This window comes from Lathamus discolor, chromosome W (genome assembly GCF_037157495.1).
Source record: "Lathamus discolor isolate bLatDis1 chromosome W, bLatDis1.hap1, whole genome shotgun sequence".
Taxonomy (NCBI): Eukaryota; Metazoa; Chordata; class Aves; order Psittaciformes; family Psittacidae; genus Lathamus; species Lathamus discolor.
Genome location: NC_088908.1, coordinates 22068392 through 22095341, shown reverse-complemented (window position 1 = coordinate 22095341; position 26950 = coordinate 22068392). Strand labels below are relative to the sequence as shown.

Sequence of the window (26950 nt, the reverse complement as noted above, 5' to 3'; positions counted from 1 at the left end):
CGGATTTCTATAGCCCCAGAAGGAGTCAGGACAAAGGAGGAGTTTGCTTTGGTAGATGAGGATTGGGTTAGGGATCAGCTATGCAATCTGGACATCTGTAAATCGATGGGTCCGGATGGAATGCACCCACGGGTGCTGAGGGAGCTGGCGGAGGTCATTGCTAGGCCACTTTCCATCATCTTTGGTAAGTCGTGGGAAATGGGCGAGGTGCCTGAGGATTGGCGGATGGCAAAGGTCACACCAATCTATAAGAAGGGCAAGAAGGAGGACCCGGGTAATTATAGACCAGTCAGCCTTACCTCCATCCCTGGAAAGGTGATGGAACAACTTATTCTTGACTCCATCACTAGGCATATCAAGGATGAGGGGGTCATTAAGAACAGCCAACATGGTTTTATGAGGGGGAAGTCATGTATGACCAACCTTATAGCCTTCTATGAGGAAGTAACTAGGTGGAGGGATGATGGTAGAGCAGTGGATGTGGTTTTTCTTGATTTCAGTAAGGCATTTGATACTGTCTCCCACAGCATCCTCATAGATAAGCTAAGGAAGTGTGGGCTTGACAATCAAGTAGTGAGGTGGATCGAGAACTGGTTGAAAGGAAGAAGGCAGAGAGTTGTGGTCAATGGCGCAGAATCTAGCTGGAGGTCTGTGACTAGTGGAGTCCCTCAGGGGTCGGTGCTGGGACCAGTGCTGTTTAATATTTTCATCAATGACCTGGATGAGGGAACTGAGTGCACCCTCAGCAAGTTCGCTGATGACACAAAACTGGGAGGAGTGGCTGACACACCAGAAGGCTGTGCTGCCATTCAGCGAGACCTGGACAGGCTGGAGAGTTGGGCGGGGAGAAACTTGATGAAATTTAACAAGGGCAAGTGTAGAGTCTTGCATCTGGGGAAGAACAACCCCATGTACCAGTACAGGTTGGGGGTTGACCTGCTGGAAAGTAGCGAAGGGGAAAGGGACCTGGGGGTCCTGGTGGATAGGAGGATGACCATGAGCCAGCAGTGTGCTCTTGTGGCCAAGAAGGCAAATGGCATCTTGGGGTGCATTAGAAAGGGAGTGGTTAGTAGGTCAAGAGAGGTTCTCCTCCCCCTCTACTCAGCCTTGGTGAGGCCGCATCTGGAATATTGCATCCAGTTCTGGGCCCCTCTGTTCAAGAAGGACAGGGAATTGCTTGAAGGAGTCCAGCGCAGAGCCACAAAGATGATTAGGGGAGTGGAACATCTCCCTTATGAGGAGAGGCTGAGGGAGCTGGGTCTCTTTAGCTTGGAGAAGAGGAGACTGAGGGGTGACCTCATCAATGTTTACAAATATGTAAAGGGTAGGTGTCAGGATGATGGAGCTAGGCTTTTTTCAGTGATATCCAGTGATAGGACAAGGGGCAATGGGTGTAAACTGGAGCATAAGAAGTTCCACATTAACATCAGGAAGAACTTCTTTACTGTAAGAGTGACAGAGCACTGGAACAGGTTGCCCAGGGGGGTTGTGGAGTCTCCTACACTGGAGATATTCAAGGCCCGCCTGGACAAGTTCCTGTGTGATGTACTGTAGGTTACCCTGCTCTTGTGGGGGGGTTGGACTAGATGATCTTTTGAGGTCCCTTCCAACCCTTGGGATTCTGTGATTCTGTGATTCTGTGCTGCTTGGAAAAGCAGTTTTGCCTTACAGCCTCAAATCCAATGGCTTCATATAAACTTGCCCTAAAACCTGAACAAACCTCAGGCTCCTAAGCACAGGCCAAGGTCTCCTCTGCAAAAGTACAGCATCTCAGAGGATGCATTTATCATGCAGCCATCCACTTACTGAGGCTTAGATTTGTCTTCATGGGCATGTTCTAAAAGTAGGCTAAAGTCATGGCTGGGGCACTGTCAGCATTGCAAGGGTGCTTGAGGTGCATAGGGAACAGTCTGGCTGTGCTTGCAGCAGCAAGGGAGGGGACAGTCCCTATTGCTGTGGTTCAAAGAGAGAAGGTGACTCACCACTGGAATATGGAGCTTGCTTAGAGGCTTGCCATCCAACAGGTAGGAGCCTGTATAGGTGACATACTCAGCGTAGCACTGTGGAGCCTGGGGAGTAATATAACAGAGGATTTTCCGCTTCTCTTCAATCTTTTTCCTGATCTGGAGGTACTCAAAGTAGGGGTTGGACCTGTCACTGTGATAAGGTTCAATGTCATCCAGTTTTATAGCATCTACAATAGCTGCCAGTGTTTGCTGTATCATCTCCCTTGTCTGCTGGGTGGATGTGTTGATCTGCTGCTGCAGCTGCTGGTGGTTGGAGCGCTGGAAGCGGCGTTTGCGCGGGTGCTGAGCCTGGGAATCATCCTCCTCTGTAACGCGGCCCTTGGCACGTGTGGCAGGCGCAGAAACAGGAGGAAATTCCTTCTCAGAAGCAGCAGTGTTCTGCTTGTTTTGGTTGGCGAGCATCTGAGCCCGGTTCCTCGTAATCCGCTGAGGAATCTCTTCTATTTTGGGTAGTTTGGGAGCTTCTGCTACTGGTTTTTGTACTGGTCCAACAATTTCTGCTTGAGCATTGCCTGGAGGTGCATTTGCCTGGGAGGAAGGGACTTGGCTCCCATTGTGTGCCACAGCACCCTCCTGTGGAACACTGCCCTCAACAGTGGCCACAGGTGGGGGATAGGTCTGGGAGCTGTTCTCTGCCACCCCACCAGAAGAAGACAGGTCTTCATGTATGGCCTCCACCTCTTTGCTCTCTGCCTGAGCAGACTCAGATGGTGTCTGCTGGAAAATCTGTGCTTCTGAGTCCTCCACTCCTTTTTCCTCAGCTACATTCAGTGCTTCTGAGGTGGCTTCTTGTGCAGCGACTTCTGATTTCTGCTCCTCTGCTTGCAGCTCTGTCTCCATGGGCAGGACAGCAGTTGCCTGGCTGGCTGGTGGCTCCTCTGGCTCACTGGATACTATTATGGATGTGCTCGCTTTGATGGCCCCAGCGCTTGCTTCTGAAGCTGTTGCTGGACTTTCTTCTACCACTTCTGCCTCGGTGATCTCTGCAACATCCTTAGATTGGAACGGCAGCTCTGGTAACGAGAAGGGGCCGAGGTCCAAGTCATCTTCTGTATTTGTGAAGGGATCAGGCCACGTTACCGCCTCCTCTGTATTTGCAGGTGCAGCATTATTATTTTCCAAATAGTTGTTTTCTGGTGCACTAACAACTTCTGCCTGAGGTTCTGCTGGCATACAAGGGGGCTCTGGAGCTATCTCAGGTGCTTCTTCTGGAAGAGGTTTGCAGTTATTGAAGAACATGTCTAACCTAGTAGGGGACATGTATGGAGCTTGCTCTGCAGCATTTGCTATTTCTCCTGGAACTGCTTCTTCAGCATCCTCCTTGACTTCATCGAGCCCTGGTTCAGACACTGACAGTGGATAAGATATGGGAGAAACAGGGTAGGAAGTATCTGTAGGAATGAAGGCTACTGGTGTGTTATGAATTTGCTCTAGGGAACAGAGCGGAGGTTTAGGGGACTCAGAAAACCTCTGAGGAGATTTCATCAGAAGTTCTGAGCCCATGGACCAGCTGACTGAGCGCTCTGTTGGGTTACCCATCAGGCTGGGAGGAATGGCAGTGTCAGTGTTCTTGGAAGGAGGGTTATCCCAGTCTATATTGTTTTGTTCTGGCATACCTGAACTAAAATGGTTTTCTTCAATTGGTGGTATATAGGTAGATTCTGGTGGCATAATGGAAGCTGTAGCTTGCTGCTCTTCCATGGTATCCAAGGGCATGCCGAGGTCAGGGGGAAGAGCACTTTCTACCGAAGGAGCCAATTTGTCTTTGTGGGAAGGGGAGGAGTTTGCTTGTAAACCACAAAAGACATTTTCAGCCGAATGAGCGACTCCTCTGACAGCTCCTGGCGCACAGTGCAGAGCTTCCATTTTGGGTGATGAAGCCCCATAATCTGGTGAGTAATACCCAGGAGATAAACACTGTAACTTCTCAGCAGGGACAGAAGGAAGTGGAACTTTCTCCTCCATTAAATGCTGCACCGGAGAGTCATAATTTGATGCTGCTGGAACACTTTGCTGTCTGAAAAATTTATCTCCGACACTGAATTCTTCTTCAGGTGCCCTTCTGATATCAACTGAGATGGAACGATAAAGGTTTGTGGAGGGTATGGTCCGAGCTGGGGTCTGACTTGGGTTCTCGGGGAGCACACTGGAAACATTGGCATATCTGTCAAAGAAGGATGGAGAATAGGCATTCATGGACATGGTGGATATGGGCAGCAAGTGCTGCGAGTCCATGCATTCCAACATCAGGTCCGTGTAGTCTTCATTGCTGCACGAAGGAGTCCTGGGTGTCTGTATCACCTCCTCATAGCTTGGACAAGAGACAACGGATGCTGGGGTTGGGACTCCTGTAGGCCGGTTCTGATCTGGCCTGGGAGATGCTGGGAGGATCTCCTTCAGCTGAGGACCCGTTATCCAGTCCTTAGAGTCTGTCCCAACAGCAGGTTGGGCCTTGTTTTCTGGTGACAGTATAGGAGTCAGCGGACCCAACTCTTTAAGTTTCTTGTCCTTGAGCTGAGTATCCAGTGTTAATGGCTTCTTCATTGCCAGATCCATACTCCTCCTGCGCACATCTTCTGAGCTTTTAAGTTTGTCCTTTAATTTGGGGTCTCCAGATCTGTGCCTCATTTTCTCCATTTGCTTCATTCTCTCTTTGTGTCTTTTGTGGCGCTCCTCAATCTCCAGGTCTTTCTGGCTCAGCATCCTCTCAAAGCTGGTCATCATCAAATCGCCATCTCCCAGAAGTTTCTCCCTTGGCCTGGCATCTTTCTTGCTGCTGTCTTTGGAAAAGGTTATTTTTTCATTCCCATTGCTTATTTTTATTGACTCTGATTTGTCTTTCTCTTGGTTCTCCTTAAGCTTCTCCTTCAGTTTGGTTTCGCCGAATTTGAGGTTGTCCTCCTTTGATTTATCTTTAAAGGTGGTAACTTGAGGACTGTCCTTGTCTTTAAGCATTGACTTTGGCTCATCTTTGTGATGTTTGAAGAAAGCATCTGCATGTTTGTCTCTATGTTTTTCCTTTTCCTCCTTCCATTTTTCCTTGTGTTTATCTCGCTTCTTCTTCTCTTTAGCTGTGCTGATGGTGCTGGAGACATAACTCTTGTCTTTTTCCACCTTCTTTGACAGCTCTCTTTCAGAATCATTTTTATCTTTCTTTTCAGAAAATGAGCAATCAATGCTTTTCTCTGGTTCCTCATCAGGCTCTGCCTTCATATTGTAGGAAGTGCTAAATGCCTCCCCATCCACGGAGAGATCTTTTTCATAATGAGTGGAATCCTTTCTGCTGATGGAGTCTTTGAATTCTTCTGTTTTTTCCTTTTTCTCTGTCTTCTCCTTCTTTGCTTTTTCTTTCTCATGACTTTTCTTTGACGAAGATGAGGAATGTCTGTTTCTCTCCTTCTCCTTGAGTTTGTCCTGCAAGCAGGGTAAAGGGAGAGAGTCCTTAAACTTTTCTTCAGTGGCATCAGTAAGAGAGAGGTTAGAAGACTCAAAGAGGCTGGTCAGTCCCAGATCTTGTCCTCTATCTGTGAAACTGTCAGAAGAGATCTCGCTGATTTTGTCATTGGAGTCATCTCTATAGTTGTTCAGAGCCTCCTCCTCCAATTTCTCCAGCAGGCTCTTCTCCGATTCCCCTCCTTTTGAAGATTTTTTCTCTTTGGAATGCTCTTTATCCAGCTTCTCCTTATGCTTGCTTTTCACTTTATCATCATTGGCATGTTTCTTCTCAACCTTTTCTGAGAGCTTTTGTTTGTTTTTCTTCTCTTGAGTGGAATCTATGGATGTTCTGTCTCTCCTGTCCTTATACTTCTCAGTAGACTCTTTATCTTTCTTCTCTTTGTGTTTTTCAAAGGAATTCTTCTCCTTCTTCTCTTTTCCCCCTTCTAATGTCCCTTTGTCCTTTTTCTTCTCCTTGGAGTCCTTATCTTTCTGCTTCTCTCCTGACTGTAGACGGTCAGAGGAGTATTTGCGGTGCTTCTCGGGGTACAGCTCCTTCTCAGCAGCTGTACCATCATTCTTCTCCTGCAGACTGTCCAGACGATGCATGTCACTCCCAGCAGAGTCGCTGACTTTGAACCCACTCAAGCTGTAATCATCTGTTTCATCTTCGCTTTCATCTGTGAAGATGTCTGCAATGCTGTACCAGCTTTTCTCCTTGCCTTTCTTCTCATCCTTTTTCTCGGAGAAGTCCTCTCGATCCAAGGAGAAGTTTTTCTCTTTCTTCTCTTTAACCTGGTCAAAAGAACTCTTCCTTTCTTTGTCTTTGCTGTGCAGGTCTTTGTACTTCTCTTTAGTTTCTTTTTTCTCTTTGAAACTCTTGTCTAGTTCTTTGTCTTTCAGGATTTTCTCAGGAGCAACTTTTTCATTCTTCTCCTTGTCACCTTCTTTGAATTTTTCCTTGTATTTTTCTGACTTCACCTTTTCTTTTTTTTCTTTATCAGGAGCATCTTTCTTTTCCTTTTCCTTCAAGGAATAGTGCCTCTCCCAACTCTCCAGAGCTTTACCACTGAATTCAGGGTCAGACTTATCCTTGAAGAACGTTTCACAGCCATATTCTTTAAAGTCGTCTCGATAGGGCTCCTCCTGCTTTGTTTTGGTGTCTTTTCGATCTTTAGAGCCCTCAGATGAATCTTTTCTGTCTTTGGTGGTTTCACCTGTATCTTTTTCTTTCCTATCCTTGACACTCTCTGCAGAATCCTTCCTCTTCTTATCCTTTTCAGGCAAATAACTAGGAGTAACTTTGTGTCTGTCTGTTTGGTCCCTTTTTTTCTCGGAGCTTTTGTCCACATAGTCTCTCTCTTTCTTCTTTAAGAAAGTGTCCTTTTCATTATGCTTCTCATTGTATTCTTTTTTATCTTTTGTTTTATTTTCTTTTTTTTTGTCTTTAATTTCCTCTTTTACGGGTTCTATGATTAGTTTTGCCACGGTATCATTTTTAATCTCCCTGAAATCTGTTACTAGAGAATCCCAGCTATCTTCACCTTTGAAGTTGAAGGATGAATCAGAAGACAAGTCTGAAAACCACCTCTCTTGCTGATCATCTGAAAGGCTGAATTTGGTGTCCTCACTGTCAGGAAATTGGGTTTTGTTATTAAACTCATCAAACCCAGACTCATCCCTGCAAAGTTTTTCTTTTTTGCATTTTTCTTTCTCTTCTTTGAAGGATTTTTCTTTCTCTAGTTTAGAAACCTTCTCCTCCTTTAGCTCATTCTTCTTTTCAGATTTTGACTGCTTGTCCTTTGACTTTTTCTTTCTCTCCTCCTTGTGTGTTCTCAGCTTCTCCTCCTTGGGAGACTTCTCCTTTACAGGTTTCTCTTTTTCTGATTTACTTAATCCTCTGACGGATTTGCTCATGTCTTTAACTTTTCTTAATGATTTCTCCTCTTTTGAGGATTTTCCAGTATCATCTTTAAACAACCATTCCTTCTCCTCTGCTTTACCTTTGGGGAGCTTTTCCTCCTTCTTACTGTGTTCTCGCTCATGCTTCAACATTTTAAATTTGTTTTCAACTGGATCTTCTGTCTCTACTATAAAGCCTTTCTCAGGCTTTTGTTTAGAGTCCTCAAACTCAAAAGAAAACTTTTTGATTATTTTAATGTCTTGGCTGATGGGACACTGACCCTTCTCCTTGGTTTTATGTTTATGTTTTGTTTTATGCTTTTTAACAACCTTCCCCTCCTTGTCCAGCTTTGGAATTGCTCCATCCACATTGCCATGGAATGAATTTTTTTTCTCAGAAACAGTGTTGTGTGTGGTGTTTTTCTTTTTGTGCTCTGGTTTCTTCCTGACTGGCTTTAGTGACTGTAAGCTCGAGTCCTCAGACGAGTAGTCTGACTCGCTCGTCAGTCTTGTCCTGGTGGAGTCCGATAAGGAACTGACATCTGACCAAGCTGGAGAAGATAAGGTTTTCCAATTGTCCATCCTCCAGTGCTTGGAGTGCTGTTCTGTAAGATTAGCATTATGCTTCTGGGATGATAAACTCCCATGAGAAGAGGTTGATGAGGCAGACAGAGAGTTAAACAAGGAGGATTCCTTTAGCACTAGCATGGAGTCCTTTACACAGCTAGAGCTCTGAAGAGAGTCTCTATCATCCTCACTCTCCACATTTTCACTCTCTGATTCAGAGGAACAAAACTTCTCATTTTTTTTGCCAAACCGAACCTCTTTGCTTTTAGTTTCCTTCTTCCGCTTCTTTTTTACTTTGCTTTTCTCCTTCTGTGGCTTTGTGCTGGCTGGCTCCCGAATATTGCTGCTGGGCAGTATTGAGTGGGTTGAAAGTCGCAGTTTCTCCTCTGTCCCCACAGCAACACTAGTCTCCTCCTCATCCGAACTGTCAGACAGGATGCGGTGGGCAGCTTTCTTTGGTGTAATTGTGTTATTTTTAGTATAGGTTTTCACTTCCATTTTGGGTATGGAAATGAAACTGTTTGCTTTAGTCTCTTTTCTGTAATCTTTTTTCAGCAAATGTTTGTCATCGACTGGTGGGACCCGGTCCTGCTCATCGTCCTCATCAAATTCATACTCATCCTTCACCGGAGTGATGGTTTTGGGGGGTTCCTGGGCCTTGGGCTTGTGTTTTAAACCCTTCTCAAACTCTGAGTCTGTGTTATTGCCATCAACAGAACTGGAGGGAGCGAAGGAAGGGGCATCCTCCTCTTCTGAGGTCTCTGCAGACAGAGAAGAACAACATGTTGAGAGCTGTGAGAGGCTTTGGGGAGGGAACATCAGTCTGCTGCGGGCATGATCCCTGGGAACAGCCATGCTGCCCTTCTGCCTTACACAGCCTCTGCTAAGTGTCCTGAGTTCAGCAGTAGCAGTCATTTTTCTCCCTAGTAGCTGGTGCAGTGCTGTGTTTAGGACTTTAAGCCTGGGAATAATGCTGATAACACCGATGTTTTTAGTTCTTGATAAGTAATGTTTACTCTGACCAAGGACTTTCTGAGTCTCATGCTCTGCCAGGGAGGAGAGGAAGTCAAGAGGAAGCAGAGACAAGACACCTGACTCAAACTAGCCAGAGGTATTCCATATCACAGCACATCATGGCCAGTATAGAAACTGGGGGCAGTTACCCAGAAGGGGTAGATTACTGCTCGGGTTGGGCTGGATATCAGTCGGTGGGTGGTGAGTGGTTGCATTCTCTTCCCTTGTCATTCCCTTATCATTATTATTATTGGTGGCAGCAGTAGTGGTTTTGTGTTATACCTTAGCTACCAGACTGTTCTTATCTCAGCCATGGGAGATAGTTACATTCTTTCGACTCTCCTCCCCATCCCTCTGGGAGCGGGGAGAGGAAGGGGGGGCTGAAACCACGACAGTTCTTTGTGGCACACAACGTGGGACACGAAAGGCTGAGATAACAACAGATCTGACCTGAGTGTGTCTAATTGCATTTGTGATAAGCATTTATTGTTTCGGATTAATAGTCACTCATCACAATGATGATTTATTTGCTCTAAAAGTTGTTGCTCTTGATCACAGAGTTTCAGCATGTCGTACCTTACTTAAAGCCGGTATTTGCTGTTTTAGTGTTTATCACCTGGGGGGCTTGGGCTAAGGTTCTTGTTTCACTGTACTTTATGGTAATGACTCGGAATACAATAGACTCATTGATCATGAAACTGATCTGGCTTGCGTTCTCAGTGTGGTCACCACCCCTATACTATAGGAGGTACATAACACAAGTGTTTAGCAATTACACATCTTTTTTCACCTCCTCGGGTGGTGAACCTATGAAGAAGACATACCCTTACATTCCCAGCCCCCCCACCAGACTATTTACAGCATCATTTGAGAGTTCTGAAGGTTTTGAATGGCTGTCCTGGGTTCAGCAGTAGCAGTTATTTTTCTCCTTCTTAGTAGCTGGTGCAACACTGTGTTTTGACTTTAGGCCTGGGAACAGAGGTGAATAACACAAATGTTTTAGTCTGACCAAGGACTTTCTGAGCCTCATGCTCTGCCAGGGAGGAGGGGAGGCTGGGAGGAAGCAGAGACAGGACACCTGACCCAAACTAGCCAAAGAGGTATTCCATACCACAGCACGTCATGCCCAGGATGTAACCGGGAGTTACCTGGAAGGGCTAGAGGGACTGCAGGGTTGGATGACGTATTGGTCGGTGCTCGGCTGGGGGGAGCGGGGCAAGTTATCAGTTGGCTGGTGCTGAGGTGTTGTATTCTTTCCTCTTGTTATTTCCTTTATCATTATTATTATTGGTGGTAGCAGTAGTGATTTGTGTTATACCTTAGTTACTAAACTGTTCTTATCTCAACCCGTGGGAGTTGCATTATTTTTGATTCTCCTCTCTGTCCCTCCAGGAGCAGGGGGAGGGCAAGAAAGGGGGGGGAGTGAGCGGACGAGCTTTGTGGTTGGATTTAAACCACGACAATGGCCTTTGGGTACCCTTGAGACCTGCCTGCTGATTGCGATGGGGATCACCATGAGTGCAGGACACAGTTTGCTTTTACTTGGAGGGGCATCCAGTACACTTGGAACTGACTGCCCCAGGAGTGGAAACACAGCCCTGCCATCTGCCATGGACTGACCCAGACTGCACTGGAACAGGGGCAAGCTCCAGAACACTTACAATACACTGATGACATTATCGTGTGGGGTGATACAGCAGAAGAAGTATTTGAGAAAGAGAGGAAAAGAAATGAAAATTCTGCTGAAAGCCAGTTTTGCTATAAAATGGAGTAAGGTCAAGGGACCTGCACAGGAGATTCAATTATTGGGAATAAAATGGCAGGATGGACATCACCAGATCCCCACAGATGTGATCAACAAGATAACAGCAATGTCTCCACCAACTAATAAGAAAGAAACACAAGCTTTCTTGGGTGTTGTGGGGTTCTGGAGAATGCACATCCCAAATAACAGTATGATTGTAAGCCCTCTCTATCATGTGACCTGGAAGAAGAATGATTTTAAATGGGGCCTTAAGCAACAACAAGCGTTTGAGCAAATGAAATGAGAGACAGTTCATGCAGTCGCCCTTGGACCAGTCCGGACTGGGCAAGATGTGAAAAATGTGCTCACTGTCAGAAAGTGAAAAGCACTATGCCTTGTTTACTGATGGGTTCTGCCATATTGTGGGAAAGCATCAGAGATGGAAGGCAGCTGTATGGAGTCCCCTATGACAAGTTCTACTAACTGCTGAAGGAGAGGGTGAATTTAGTCAGTTTGCAGAGGTGACAGCCATCCAGCTGGCCTTGGACATTGCTGAACGAGAAAAGTGGCCAGTACTTTATCTCTATACTGACTCATGGATTGTAGCAAATGCCCTATGGGGGTGGTCACAGCAATGGAAGCAGAGCAACTGGCAGTGAAGAGGTAAACCCATCTGGGCTGCTGCACTGTGGCAAGATATCGCTTCCCCAGCAATGTTGCCACTAACTAATAAGAAAGAAACTGTCCTGGGTTCAGCAGTAGCAGTCATTTTTCTCCTTCTTAGTAGCTAGTGCAGTGCTGAGTTTTGATTTTTTGGCCTGGGAACAGTGTTGATAATGCTGATGATTTTAGTTGCTGCTCAAATGTTTGGTCTGGCCAAGGATTTTCTGAGACTTGTGCTCTGCCAGGGAGGAGGGAAAGCTGGGAGGAAGCAGGGACAGGACACCTGACCCAAACTAGCCAAAGAGGTATTCCATACCACAGCACGTCATGCCCAGGATGTAACAGAGAGTTGCATTCTTTCGATTCTCCTTCCCATCCCTCCAGTAGCAGGGGGAGGGCAAGAAGAGGGGGTAGTGAGTGCACAAGATCTGCGGTTGGGTTTAAACCACGACACCATACCATCCCACACACCCTGCCAATCATGACTGCCCAGCCTCGGGGAAAATCTCTTGCTCCTCCTATATTGTCGTCTAACCGTAAACAAGACCCAAACCTGACTCTGCTTAACTCTCGAGATCAGACGAAATGGTTGTCGGTGAAACAATCCCAGGCACAGCTAAAGGTTGGACGAAGAAGAGATTCAGAGAAGCCCTATTGAGAAGGACTTGGGGGTGTTGGTCTATGAGAAAATGAACATGAGCCGGCAGTGTGCGCTCGCAGCCCAGAAAGCCAACTGTATCCTGGGCTGCATCAAAAGGAGCATGACCAGCAGGTTGACAGGAGGTGATCCTGTACCTCTACTCTGCTCTTGTGAGACCTCACCTCAAGTACTGCATACAGTTCTGGTGTCCTCAACATAAAAAGGACATGGAACTGTTGGAACAAGTCCAGAGGAGGGCCACGAGGATGATCAGGGGACTGGAGCACCTCCCGTATGAAGACAGGCTGAGAAAGTTGGGGCTGTTCAGCCTGGAGAAGAGAAGGCTGCGTGGAGACCTCATAGCAGCCTTCCAGTATCTGAAGGGGGCCTATAGGGATGCTGGGGAGGGACTCTTCGTCAGGGACTGTAGTGACAGGACAAGGGGTAACGGGTTAAAACTTAAACAGGGGAAGTTTTTATTGGACATAAGGAAGAAGTTCTTTACTGTGAGGATGGTGAGGGACTGGAATGGGTTGCCCAGGGAAATTGTGAATGCTCTCTCCCTGGCGGTGTTGAAGGCCAGGTTGGACGAAGCCTTGGGTGGCATGGTTTAGTGTGAAGTGTCCCTACCCGTGGCAGGGGGGTGGGAACTAGATGATCTTAAGGTCCTTTCCAACCATAACTATTCTATGATTCTATGATTCTATTCTATGATTCTATAAAACACACTGTATGTGTGCTAACATGGTGATCCTAATCACAATCAGCAGGCAGGTCTCAAGGGTACTCAAAGGCCATTCAAAACCTTCAGAACTCTCAAATGATGCTGTAAATGGTCTGGTGGGGCAGTTGGGAATGTAAAGGAATGTCTTCTTCATAGGTTCACCAGCCGAGGAGAGGGAAAAATGTTGTGTAATTGCTAAACACTTCCTTTTTATACCTCCCAAAGTATAGAGGTGATGACCACACTGGGACCTCATATCAGCCTTCCAGTATCTGAAGGGGGCCTATAGGGATGCTGGGGAGGGACTCTTCATCAGGGACTGTAGTGACAGGACAAGGGGTAACGGGTTAAAACTTAAACAGGGGAAGTTTAGACTGGATATAAGGAGGAAATTCTTTCCTGTTAGGGTGGCAAGGCACTGGAATCGGTTGCCCAGGGAGGTTGTGAGTGCTCCATCCCTGGCGGTGTTCAAGGCCAGGTTGGACGAAGCCTTGGGTGGTATGGTTTAGTGTGAGGTGTCCCTGCCCATGGCGGGGGGGTTGGAACTAGGTGATCTTGAATCCCTTTCCAACCCTAACTATTCTATGATTCTAATGCAAGCCAGTTCAGTTTCATAATCAATGAGTCTATTGTATTACAAGTCATTACCATAAAGTACAGCGAAACAAGAACCTTACCCCAACCCCCGCAGCTGATAAACACTAAAACAGCTAATACCGGCTGTAAGTAAGATACGATATGCTGAAACTCCGAGATCAAGGGCAACAACTTTGAGAGCCAATAAATCAGTATTGTGACAAGTGACTTTTAATCTGAAAACAATGAATGCTTATCACAAATATGATTAGACACACTCCGGTCAGATCTGTTTTTATCTCAACCTTTCCTGCCCCATGTTGGGCACCACAAAGAACTGTCGTGGTTTAAGACCAGCCGGTAACACAGAACCACGCAGCCACTTGCTCACTCCCCACCTCCTTCCTCCCCCTGCTTCTGGAGGGATGGGGAAGAGAGTCAAAAAAATTTAACTCCCACAGGTTGAGATAAGAACAGACCAGTAACTAAGGTATAACACAAACCCACTACTGTTACCACCACTAATGATGTTCACCAATAATGATAACCAATGTCCTTTGTCAGACTAAACATTACTTCGCAATAACTAAGAACATCGGTTTTATCATATAAAGATAAGGAGGGGACTCTTTAGGTACATTCCAAAGAAAAGACAGATGAGGGACAATGTGGGCCCTGTCTGGAAGCTATCAGAAGAACTGGCTACCTTGGATTTGGAGAAGGCTGAGGTTCTTAATGACTTCTTTGCCTCAGTCTTCACTGGCAAATGCTCTGACCACACCACCCAAGTTTTGGAAGGCAGAAGCAGGGACTGTGAGAATGAAGACCTTGGGCCCACTGTAGGAGAGGATCTGGTTCGAGACCATCTTAAGAACCTGAACATACACAAGTCCATGGGACCTGATGAAGTCCATCTGCAGGTCTTGAAGGAGCTGGTAAATGAAGTTGCTAAGCCACTGGCCATCGTATTTGAAAAATCATGGCAGTCAGGTGAAGTTCCCGACGACTGGAAAAAGGGAAATATAACGCCCATTTTCAAGAAGGGGAAAACGGATGACTGGGGAATTACAGACCAGTCAGTCTCACCGCTGTGCCTGAGAAAATCATGGAGCAGAGTCTCTTGGAAGGCATGCTAAGGCACATGAAAAACAACAAGGTGCTTGGTGACAGCCAGCATGGCTTCGCTAAAGGGAAATCCTGCCTGACCAATTTGGTGGCCTTCTATGATGGGGCTATGGAACTGATGGGCAGGGGTAGAGCAGTTGATGTCATCTACCTGGACTTGTGCAAAGCGTTCGACACTGTCCCACATGACATCCTTGTCTCTTTAACTGGAGAGACATCAATTTTAATAGGTGGACCACTCTGTGGAAAAAGAACTTTCTGAATGGCCGCACACAAAGAGCTGTGGTCAACGGCTCAATGTCCGGCTAGAGACCAGTAACGAGTGTTGTCCCTCAGGCATCGGTGTTGGGACTGGTCTTGTTTAACATCTTTGTCGGTGACACGGACAGTGGGATTGAGAGCTCCCTCAGGAAGTTTGCTGATGACACCAAGCTGTGTGGTTCAGCTGATAGGCTGGAGGGAAGGAATGGCATCCAGAGGGACCTTGACATGCTTTTAAGGTGGGCTGATGAAGTTCCTCATGAAGTTCAACCAAGCCAAGTTCAAGGTCCTACATCTGGGTGAGGTCAATCTCAGGCACAGCTACAGGTTGGGCAGAGAAGATGTTCAGAGCAGCCCTGCGGAGAAGGACTTGGGGGTGTTGGTCAATGAGAAAATGAACATGAGCCAGCTTCAGTGTGTGCTTGCAGCAAAGAAAACCAACCATATCCTGGGCTGCATCAAAAGGAGCGTGACCAGCAGGTTGGTGGCAGCAGCAGTGATTTGTGTTATACCTTAGTTACTAAACTGTTCTTATCTCAACCCGTGGGAGTTGCATTCTTTTGATTCTCCTTCCCATCACTCCAGGAGCAGGGGGAGGGCAAGAAGGGGGGGAGTGAGTGGACAGGCTGTGTGGTTGGATTTAAACCACGACAGAAACACAAGCTTTCTTGGGTGTTGGGGGGTTCTGGAGAATGCACATCCCAAATAACAGTTTGACTGTAAGCCCTCTCTATCACGTGACCTGGAAGAAGAATGATTTTTAATAGGGCCCTGAGCAGCAACAAGCCTTTGAGCCATTGAAACTGAGGTACCTGCAGCCTGTGAATGGGTTTGAGCTGCTGGAAAGTGACTGGCACTGAAGCACAGCTCCTCCTGGCACCCCAGTTGCCTGTGCTGGGCTGGATGTTCAAAGGTAGGATCTCCTCTACACATCATGCAACCGATGCTACATGGAGTAAGTTGGCTGCACTAAGTACACAATGAGCTCGAAAAGGAAATCGAGTCATCCAGGAATTCTAGAAGTCATCACGGACTGGCAAAAGAACAAAGATTTTGGAATGTCACCAGAGGAGGAGGTGATGCATGCTGAAGAGGACCCACCATATAATAAATTGTCAGAAAGTGAAAAGCACTATGCCTTGTTTACTGATGGGTCCTGCCATATTGTGGGAAAGCATCAGAGATGGAAGGCAGCTGTATGGAGTCCCCTATGACAAGTTCTACTAACTGCTGAAGGAGAGGGTGAATCGAGTCAGTTTGCAGAGATGAAAGCAATCCAGCTGGCCCTGGACATTGCTGAAGGAGAAAAGTGGCCAGAACTTTATACTGACTCATGGATAGTGGCAAATGCCCTGTGGAGGTGATTGCAGCAATGGAAACAGAGCAAATGGCAGTGAAGAGGTAAACCCATCTGGGCTGCTGCACTGTGGCAAGATATCGCTGCCCCAGTGCAGAACTTGGTGGTGAAGGTACGACGTTGATGCTCATGTATCCAAGAGTCAGGCCACTGAGGAACACCAGAACAACCAACAAGTGGATAAAGCTCCTAAGACTGAAGTGGCTCAGATGGACTTAGATTGGCAACATAAGGGTGAATTATTTTTGGCCCGGTGGGCCCATGACACTTCTGGAGATCAGGGCAGAGATGCAACATACAGATGGGTTCGTGATCGAGGGGTGGACTTAACAATGGACGCTATTGCCCAGGTTATTCACGACTGTGAAACATGTGCTGCAATTAAACAAGCCAAACGGTTAAAGCCTCTTTGGTATGGAGGACGATGGCTCAAATATAAATATGGGGAAGCCTGCCAGATTAATTATATCAGACTCCCACCAACCTGCCAAGGCAAGCACCATGTGCTTACCATGGTGGAAGCAACCACCAGATGGTGGAAACATATGCGGTGCCCCACACCACTGCCCGCAACACTATCCTGGGCCTTGAGAAACAGATTTTGTGGTGACACAGCACCCCAGAGAGAACTGAGTCAGACAGTGGGACCCATTTCCGGAACAACCTTATAGACACTTGGGCTAAAGAGCATGGCATTGAGTGGGTATATCACATCCCCTACCATGTACCAGACTCTGGGAAAATCAAACGGTACAATGGGCTGTTAAAAACTACACTGAGAGCGATGGGTGGTGGGACTTTCTAACACTGGGACACACATTTACCAAAAGCCACCTGGTTGGTCAACACCAGAGGATCTGCCAACAGGGCTGGCCCAGCCCAATCAGAACTTTTACGCCCTGCAGAGGGGGACAAAGTTCCTGTGGTGCACATAAAGAATTTTCTGGGGAAGACAGTCAGGGTTATTCCTGCTTCAAGTAAAGGCAAACCCACTCGTGGGATTGCTTTTGCTCAGGGACACAGATATACTTGGTGGGTAATGCGGGAAGATGGGGAAGTCCGATGTGTACCTCAAGGGGATTTGATTTTAGGGGAAAACATCCAATGAACTCAACTGTATGCTGCTGCCTGCTATGTAGCACCTTTATAGCCCACCAACTAGATATCTTCAGGTCACCAGCGACTGGCCCTGACTTCCCTCCGACCATCATCCCAACAAAGAATGAACTTTGATGAAACCAGATGAGCTCAGCAGTGACCAGACGAGTTTGATGGTGTCATCAGCAGGCAACAATCCAACACTGCAAACCATCTCTCAGTCTCTGAAAGACTTACAAGAGATGGAGCCCAGCATCATGGACCAGATGGACTCAGCAGCTTTATAGGGATTGGTCCATGGACTAAGGAATGATATCTCTCTCTTTTTGTGTGTGTGTGCATGTATATATATATATATAAAAAAGACAAGAGTGATGGCATATTAAAAAATGTGGGATCTGAGCATGACATGAATGGTATGGAATAAGGGGTGGATACTAATGTCCTGGTTCAGCAGTAGCAGTCATTTTTCTCCTTCTTAGTAGCTGGTGCAGTGCTGTGGTTTTGACTTTCAGCCTTGGAACAATGCTGATATCACCAATGTTTGTAGTTGTTGCTAAGTAATGTTTACTCTGACCAAGGACTTTCTGAGTCTCATGCTCTGCCAGGGAGGAGGGGAAGTCGAGAGGAAGCAGAGAAAGGACACCTGACCCAAACCAGCCAAAGGGGTATTCCATACCACAGCACTTCATAGAAACTGGGGGCAGTTACCCGGAAGGGCTAGATCACTGCTTGGGTCGGGCTGGGTATCGTTTGGTGTGTGGTGAGCAGTTGTATTCTCTTCCCTTGTTATTTCCCTTATCATTATTATCATTGGTGGTTTTGTGTTATACCTTAGTTACTAGACTGTTCTTATCTCAGCCCGTGGGAGTTACATTATTTCGATTCTCCTTCCCATTCCTCTGGGAGTGGGGGGAGGAAGGAGGGGGGAGTGAGCAAGTGGCTGTATGGTTCTGGGTTTCTGGCTGGGCTTAAACCAGGACATTGTGTTTGCACCTGGAAGTTTGAAATGCCAGGTTGGGAGGTCTTTTAGAAACAAATAGCTATCCAATCTCAAACCTGCATGGGGTGTTCCTCAAAACACCATCCTGGGTATATGAAGAGAAGAACTTTTTAACAGGGTTATGACTGCACAAACCGTAGGTCAAGACTTCCTATGAGACTGGAAACTCTAATTAGCACCAATTAAAACCTGCAGTGTTCCCTTCCCGGCACAGCCACAACGGTGGCAGTCATGGGACTGGCTCTATCATGGTGCTCTGCTGAGGGACAGCCCAGGAGCACAGCCTGAAACATCAGCAGTGGTATGGAGTGCCGTGCTCTCCAGCCAGGTATGGATGGGGACACATGACATGCACGCAAACCTCCTCTCTACACACAAGGTGGACTAGTACCCATGTTTTAAAGGTAAGTCATCCATTTTACCTGGAATTGGCTTCCAATCCTCCATCTTGATTGGACCAGGCAAGTGATCTCAATGTAGGCTTCCAGGGCAAACAGCTAGAGCTCCCAGAGCTAAAGTGGGTGGTTATGTCGTCTGAATTTGGGTTACAGTTACAGATGGACTCCTGACCATGGCAGCAGTGTGCAGATATTCTGACATGAGTCTAACTTCACCATCCTCTTAATGTCTCTGTATTAACAGACAGCTGCAGGCCAGAACCATCACTCCCATGTTCACATAAAGGTCAATCTCACCTGACGAACTCTCTTCGCTAGAGAGGTATGTGGTCTTTCCCAGGAGCAGATTCACCATGGTGGGAGAATTGGCTACTTTTAAAGGTGTCTCACCCTTCCTGTTGCTTTGATGAGGATCCCCTCCATAATGTAACAACAATTTCACCACCTGAAAACAGAAATTGAGACTTGAAGACGCTCATGACATTTCAGTTCCATGTACTACTTTCATACAGAACTAAAAGGGGGATGTCCTCAAGCAGTCTGTCCTCAGGACATGCCTTATGGTACTAAGTCTTCAATAAGGAGTAAAAAATCAGCAAGATGAACCAACTTGAGCAGGAAAAAAGGGAAAAGAACAAGACACAAAGCCACGCTCCCTCCTCAGCTCCAGAAGAAGAATGTATTATCCCCTGAATAGGGGAACACCAAGTAAAATACTCAACAGAATTGGGGCAGGGAAATTCCTGCCCCTTACATGATGATCAGCAGCAAATGATAATAAAATCACAGACTGTTTTGGGTTGGAAGGGACCTTAGAGATCATCTAGTTCCAACCCTCTGCCATGGGCAGGGACACCTTCCACTAGACCAGGCTGCTCAAAGCCCCATCCAACCTGGCCTTGAACACTTAAAATAACCAGAACCTCTATATTTGCACAGTTGGCTGCTTGAAGCACAAGTTAAAAGAAAAAAAAAGTCATTGCAAACACAACTATGAAATCTAGCAAAAACCAACCTTGAAGTGTCCGTTGTTGGCTGCATCATGCAGCGGGGTGTCGTCATCCAACCCCTTTGTGTTGACTTCGGCACCTGCAGCAAGTAACTGCTTTGCAACATCGTAATAACCCCGGTTGCATGCCTCATGCAATGCTGTCCAGCCTGCAAGCAAAGGGACACTCAGAACACAGACATCACCTTCCTGGTGAAGGTTGCAGGTGCCAGTCTGTCAAGGGGACTATTGCTCTGATGGCCAACACAATGGCCTTGTTTGCTCAGCTCCCCATGGTACAGCAGGAAGAAAACTGCAGCTCTGCCTTGTTACTCCAACCAGCTGGTAGTTGAATCAATCCTGCTTTTCCCTCTGGTCATGCAATGTACTACAGACAGATCACCTGCCAGAATGGACATAGCCCAGGGAAATATTTTATGTAGGAAATTCAGAGAATTGCTGATGCTAGGTGGAAGTCTGGCCTCAAATCCTTTCTCCTTCCAACTCTTCCATAAGGACAACACTGCTGCCCAGATCAGAATGAGCTCTGAGCTGCAGACATTGCTCTGAAACATCCCACACACAGACCTCACAAATATTTTCTGTGTGCTCTCCAAAGCAAGTAGCTGTTGCCACAGCGAAACAGGCCCCTGGCTTGGCAAGAAACCAAACAGCAGGTCTCCACACTAACAGTGACTCTAGTTCTCAAGCAAACATCCAAGGAACACAGAATGAAATATTTTATCATGTTCAAATAGACTATTTTTAAGCAGAAACTGTTTTGAAGTTTCCCAGCAAATGTGTGTGGCTCCTTCAGTATTTTGCATCATGGGAGCTTGTTCCATTACCTTCACTTTCAACATTAAGAAGGGGCACCTGTGACCAGAATTAATCACAATTGATACTTCATAGAATCATAGAATAGTTAGGGTTGGAAAGGACCTTAAGATCATCTAGTTCCAACCCCCCTGCCATGGGCAGGGACACCTCACACTAAACCATGTCACCAGGCTCTGTCAAACCTGGCCTTGAACACCATCAGGGATGGAGCATTCACAACTTCCCTGGGCAACCCATTTCAGTGCCTCACCACCCTAACAGTAAAGAATTTCTTCCTTATATCCAATCTAAACTTCCCCTGTTTAAGTTTTCAACCTAGTACTGATATTAATCATACAGGTAGAGGAACATGCAGATCAATAGCCCCAAAATAGTGTGAAGAGAACAGCAAAGAGAAAAGTGAAGCTCATGCTAATTCAGCCCCATCACTGGCACAGGTGTTCACCAATAGCACCATTCATGGCCTCACATCTGCCTTCTTGACACAAGACTCAGGGCTGTTCCCATCCCAGACTCCTTTCTCCATTTCCACTACCAGAAGCAGGAGCTTGGCAGCCTCTCTGAGGAGGAGGAGGTGGTGAGACCCCTGAACTGAGTCTCAGGACAGTCAGTATCTCCTCTAACTCAGATGTTGGGCTGGTACAGCTGGGAGCCTGACCCCAATGTTTGGTACTTAAAAACAACCCCCAAAAGCTGTAGGCATCAGCCAGTCAACTCTGGAGCAATGATTTTATAAACCCCCTCTTTTCAATACTTTTGTGCACATCAATTGTTATATTTTAAGTAAAAAAAAGAGCTAAACCAGACCACCTCCCTTTGTGAATTCCCTTCCAGACTTCCAAGAAGACATCCCTGCAGAGGGTGCCAGTCACAGTTTCAGAGCATGGAACCACAGCAGCCCCAGGTGTTACTATGATCAAGCCCAGCCCAGCATCACTGCCCTGAGCAGGACCATGTTCAAAGTGACAGGACAGCCTGGAAATTCAGCTCCCAAACTCCAACAAGGGAACTGATGCTTTTCAGGGATTTATTATTTTGATAAACTTGAAGTAGGGTTTTATTGTTTTGTTTTTAAAGGACAGCAAGACTTTTTCCTCCCCAAAGGGCAAAATAATTTTTGCTTTAGACCCTCTTTACAAGTCACAAACCCATGTTATAAAGAAACTGCTTTCTTTGGTGGAAGCCATTCTTGGAGGTGGAACATCCAACCATGTGGGAAAAGGTCTGGCTGTCCCCCCAGTGCTGCTAGCGGGCTGGTTACCTGCAAAGTCTTTCACATTGACATCTGCACCCTCAATGATGAGCTCCTTGATGCGCCGGGCATCTCCTCGGATGGCAGCTCGATGCAGCCGAGTTTCTCCTCGCTCGTTTCTCTTATTTACTTTATCTTTGGTTTTGGAGGCAGAGTTAGGAGTTCCCTTCTGACAAACTGTAGACTGAGAGGGATGCTTTGGCGTTGTGTCAACTGCATGGAGGAAAGGGAGTGAAGAACCACAATTCAAAGGAAGCCTAAGAAACCCTTAGAGGGAGCTCTTGCAACGCGTTTCACCTCGCCTCTTCCCAGAACACTCACCACAAGGCACCGAGAGGCAACTGCACCTCTGTGTGAAAGCCTGTGTATGCATAATGCAGATATTAATTTCAGGTTGCCAAAGACCACTGGAGACAACTGCAGTCCTTTAAAAGACTGTAGACAGTACCAGTATTTGGAAGTAGATAATACAGCTCCTTACCCTAAAACCTCATTTCCTAAGGGAAATGGCCTTTTACACGAGGTCTGACAGCCTTGGGAGGAGACTATACATTTCCTGGGAAAACATCTGAATGCTCTGAAGACTATACAGCTTCTTAGCCTTCCCCTCCCCCAAGTAACAGCAACATAAGCAGCTAGATTGGTATTAAGAAGAAACAAAATAAGTGGTTAAAAGCTGCAACATCTGTGTGTAGGGTGCAGATGTACACATGCAGACAGCACAGTGCCTCTAAAAACCCTGGGGGGTCATGTATGCAACAGATAAAAATGACTAAAATACAAAATCCATGGTAAACACATTCCAGCACCTCCACATCTCAAGTTACAGTTGCAGCGGTTACACGTCTCATCCCTCTCCACAAGAAGAAACCTTAAAAAACCCACAGAGGAAGATATTTTAACTTTATTCACAATGTTCTTTTACTGAGTTAGCCTGAGAGCCAATGGAAAACCTGATATGGAGGAGGCTCCCATGGAACTGAAGCTGCAGTTAAGCAGCCAGGGCAGGCTCCATGGTGGCCTGGATTTGGCCCGTGGGACATCTGCTACTGCCTTACGCTGGAAGAAGAAAGGGCAGATGCAGCCATGTGTGAACCCCCAGCTGTGTCTGGAGTGGGAGCAGGTGTCCCATTGCCCCAGTCCAGCATCCCATCTGCAGCACTGAGAGCAAGGAGATCCCATGAAGCATCATCAGGGATGAGCTGCTGGGGGGGTGCAGCTTATCCCTGCTACCTTCGAGGAGCTTCCTGAACCACCCTGACAAAACCACCCTCCAGACCTCACCTGGGCTGTTTGCAGACTCTTCTGCTGTCATCTGCATAAGGAGAGCAACTTGCTGGCGCTCAGAGAGCGGGTATCCTGCCCGGATCCCCGAAAGGCCCATTCCGAAGAGCAAGCCAGGCTTTCTGATAGCAGGCTCCTTTTTAATCCTCTTCCGCTCAGGACCCTGCTTTTCTGTGGTGCAAGATAACACAGAAACACAAGCCATGAATGCTGCTGTAACTGAAAACCATGTTCATTTCTGAGCAGCGCTAACAGCTCTTCAATCCATTTCTGCAGCACACAAATGGAAAAGCCTGTGGTGAATGATGCATCCCTATGATGGGAGCACCAGCACTGCCAGGACACACACTGCTCCTGCTGTCCATCGTCTCCTCCAACAGCATCTCCCAGTACAGGCTTCTACCAGTTCTCTCCCCACCATCAAAGAGCAGCACAAGAGGGAGGGAGCGGGTCCTTCATGGTCTGTACCTTCCATCTTGTTTCTAGGAGCCTCCATTTCATGCCATGGTGCTTCAAGGAGCATACTTAGCCTTACACCGCCACAGCATGGACTGAACTGGAGGTATCTAAAAGCATCAACAAAAAGTGCTAGCAAAATACAGGCTAACAGCCTGGAAATGTTGTCATCTCACTTCCTCACCATCATCATCAAACCAAGGGCTCTGCAGCCAAATGGGTGCGCTGCCTAGGGGAGCACCAGGCTGGTCCTCTCCTCCCTAATGTAGATCATCCACCTGCAGCCAGGCCAATGACTGCTTAGCTGATTCCTGCATTACTCTTAAGAAAATCACAAACAGGAGGGGAGGAAGAAACCCCTGTGACTGGCTTGTCATTCCCCAAATCCCAGCCTGATCCTCAGTCTCCTAAATCACCCAGCTACAAAGGCAGCTCTCTTTGAGGGACTGAGTACAGCTGCCTCTGAAGCCAGTATTTGCTGCTGGAATGCCATGTGCACAAGGATGAGACAAACCCCAGCCTCACCCTGTACCTCCAGCCTTGCTCCCAGCACCCCATGCAGCAGCAGCCTGCTGCAAGCTGGTGAGAACTGGACCCTGTGTTGTGCAACCTGCTGCCTCCCTCCCCACTGCCCAGCTCAAACACCTAACCTCTGTAACAAGCCTGACTCTACTACAGCTTAAGTACTTTTCCAGTTTTCTTTGTGCAAGTATTGATCCTTTTCCCATGCAAGGAGAGTCAGCAGCCCTTCCTCTGCACTTCTGGTTTGCTTGCTTGTTGATGCTCTCTGGTGAAAGCACAAATCCTGCTGCATCCTCCTCCCTGGTGGATCCACAGAGCCATAGCCATGCCAGAGCCATAGAATCACAGACTGGTTTGGGTTGGATGGGACTTTAAAGACCATCTGGTTTCAACCCCCTGCCATGGGCAGGGACACCTTCCACTAGACCAGGTTCCTCCAAGCTCTGTCCAACCTGGCCTTGAACACTGACGGGGATGGGGCAGCCACAGCTTCTCTGGACAACCTGTGCCAGGGCCTCACCACCCTCACAGGGAAGATATCTTTTTCTCAGCCCCAGCAGGGTCTGGAACTCACCAGGACACTGCCAGAAGACATCAAGAGGGTTATTCATCACAGCAAACCTGCAAGTACCTGCTCCCCCAAAAGAGGAATACCACAACCTGGAGCACTTTCACATGGGCTGATATGGTATACCAAGTCTTCCAGCAAGGTAGGACAGGCATAGGATCTCTTCTACTCAAATGTCAGACTCTACATATGCTGATTATTATGCTGAAGATATTTTGAGAATCCAAGAAAGTGTTAGAGGGATGATATAAAGAGGTCTGAAAACAAGCAAATGTCTGATAATGCTTTTCAAGAAACAGGGCTTCGACTCCCAGCAGCCAGGGAGGAGACACCTCACCACATAACCACACAGCACCCTGAAACTGGGAGTCAAATGTGTGTGTGGAAATGTAGAGCTCCAAGAGGATTTGCAGCAGATCACATAGATGCAAGCTTCACGGACTAGCTGCATCCAGTCTCTTCCCTACTGCCCTGTGCCAGGGCAGGGTCCAGCAGCCTGGGAAAGGCAAATCCTGCACCCTCCAGCCCAGCTCTGCTCATCCAGTCATATTTGTCGTTTCATCAAATCCATTGCAGTCTCTGGCACACAGCCACCAGCAGGACAGAGCCTGCTTTGCCTCCGCACAAAATCCAGCAGGTCAGAAGAAACTGTGACAGATGGGTTTGAAGTCATTCAGTGGACTTTGCACCGAAGCACAGGTTTCCTCACTCATCCACCAAACTGCCAGTGGAGTAAAAGTCTCTGGCATTTGAGGGCAGCAGTGTGTGGGGATGTCTCCACTGCTCCAGCTCAACTCATGCCACTTGTATCTCCCGCACTCCCTTGGCCGTCATCAAGCAGGCAGTTCCAAAACCCTTTTCCGCGCACCATGCGCCAAGGTGCCACCCTCTGCTGCTTTCCTGCTGCAAAGGTCTTGCCCAGAGCAGATGATTTCCATTGCCCCCTGCACCTGGGATACTGTACATTTAAGAAATGACAACTCTGTACCAGGGAATTTCTCCAACCAGACAGCACAGGCCACCCCTCTTCAAGTAGAAGTCCTGGAAATACATCTATGCATTGGAGAATCCCAGTCTAATTCTCCAAAGCCACATTTCGGTCACCCTGGCAGCCATAATGGAGCTAGAAAATGAAATCAGATTTCAGGAAAGTGGGTAGTTTTTTTAATGGCTAAAAATAAAATTAAACTGGATGTGTTTATGGTAAGAAAACAACTGAGCCCAGGCAGTTCTAGGAACCACACTGCCAAGCAAACAGTTGGGCCAGGCATAGCCACCCTGAACACAGGGACACCTGATCTGCATAGGCTGCTCCTTGATAGGCTCTGGAGCTCCTGCTCAAAGCAGGCTTGTTAAATCCTGCTCAGCCAGGCCCACTTTATCCACACACCTCAGCTCAGCAGACAGCTCCTGGTCACATCCAGCTGTGCCACAAAGCAAGGCACAAGGATGCTCAGGGGGTCACACCTTGCCAGTGCCACCAGGCAGGGTCTTTGAAGTACAGGGAATGCACAAGGGTTGTACATGATAGAGGGCTGCTCCCTGCGTACATGTGGAGGGAGCCACAATTAGAATGGGAATGTTTTCATTAACATTACTGGGCTGCTGCAGGCTGTCAGCATGAGCCTGTGATTTGCAAGACTTGATTACCAAGTTCAACTGAAACCCCCTAAATTTCTATTAATCCTGCAGTTGCAGAATCTCCTCCTCCACAGAACATTGAACATTAAAAAGCAGGTGATCAACAAGATAAAAATAAATTGGAAAGCAACTGGCTCTCCCTGGCTGTGGTGAGGCAGCCAAGGACTCGGGATTGTGTGTGCTTCCTTGTGGGAAAGCGGCATTGCCCAGCGCTGCACAGGTCCCTGGCGCTGAAGGATTGCATCTATTTTTGCATGACCATGGTGTTTCACTCCTCAGCACCTCCTTCTGCCCATCAGGAGAGGGATTCTCTGGTTCCAGGGCCAGAGCTGCAAACGTGTTTTATTTCAATTCAGAAGACTTTACTCAGAATCTGATTTTCAGCAGATTTAAAAGGGGCACCTGCACAAAGATCTCTGCTCGGTGCTTCAAGTGCCACTGGCTCCTGTGGGCTGCTCCTTCTCCTCTGTTAAAGGCTTCTCTATAACACCTTGCAGCAACATGGAGCAAATTAACAGTAATGTTCACAGTGGGTAAATAAATACCTCAGCAAACAGGAATAAAGGTTATTTTACACTAAAACTCCTTTAGCAAGCTGCACACATGCCAGTTCCTGCATGGAAGCACAAAAACCAGAGGCACAAGGGGGTGTGCAGTCAAGGAGTTATCACACTGCCCAGCTCCAGAGATGGTGGCTAGACCGGGCACACTGATCCCAGTAGGAAGGAAGATGACAGCAACCCAGTGATGTGCCGTGCACCTCCAGTCAGATATTTTTAAAGCATCTCTCTTGCTGCTTGCTTCAGCCTTCTACAAACTTCCAGAGCAAAGCCTCAGCCTGGCGCTGCTGTGGTTTAATTTGGGG

General features: G+C 47.2%; 1 protein-coding gene across 6 annotated transcripts in view; it reads right to left on the bottom strand.

Annotated features, from left to right (window-relative positions):
- Positions 1-26950, bottom strand: part of LOC136004380 (ankyrin repeat domain-containing protein 11-like) — a 203188-nt gene that overhangs the window by 5134 nt on the left and 171104 nt on the right. For 5 of the 6 annotated variants that reach the window (XM_065660839.1, XM_065660842.1, XM_065660843.1 and 2 more), the window contains 5 exons: positions 22899-23069; positions 21624-21827; positions 19550-19692; positions 18832-18979; positions 1983-8692 (listed from right to left, as the gene is read on the bottom strand). In XM_065660839.1, coding sequence (XP_065516911.1) covers positions 1983-8692; positions 18832-18979; positions 19550-19692; positions 21624-21827; positions 22899-23069 — 7376 coding nt within the window. The remainder of the gene's footprint in view (positions 1-1982; positions 8693-18831; positions 18980-19549; positions 19693-21623; positions 21828-22898; positions 23070-26950) is intronic. The other variant, XM_065660845.1, reaches the window with a different exon arrangement.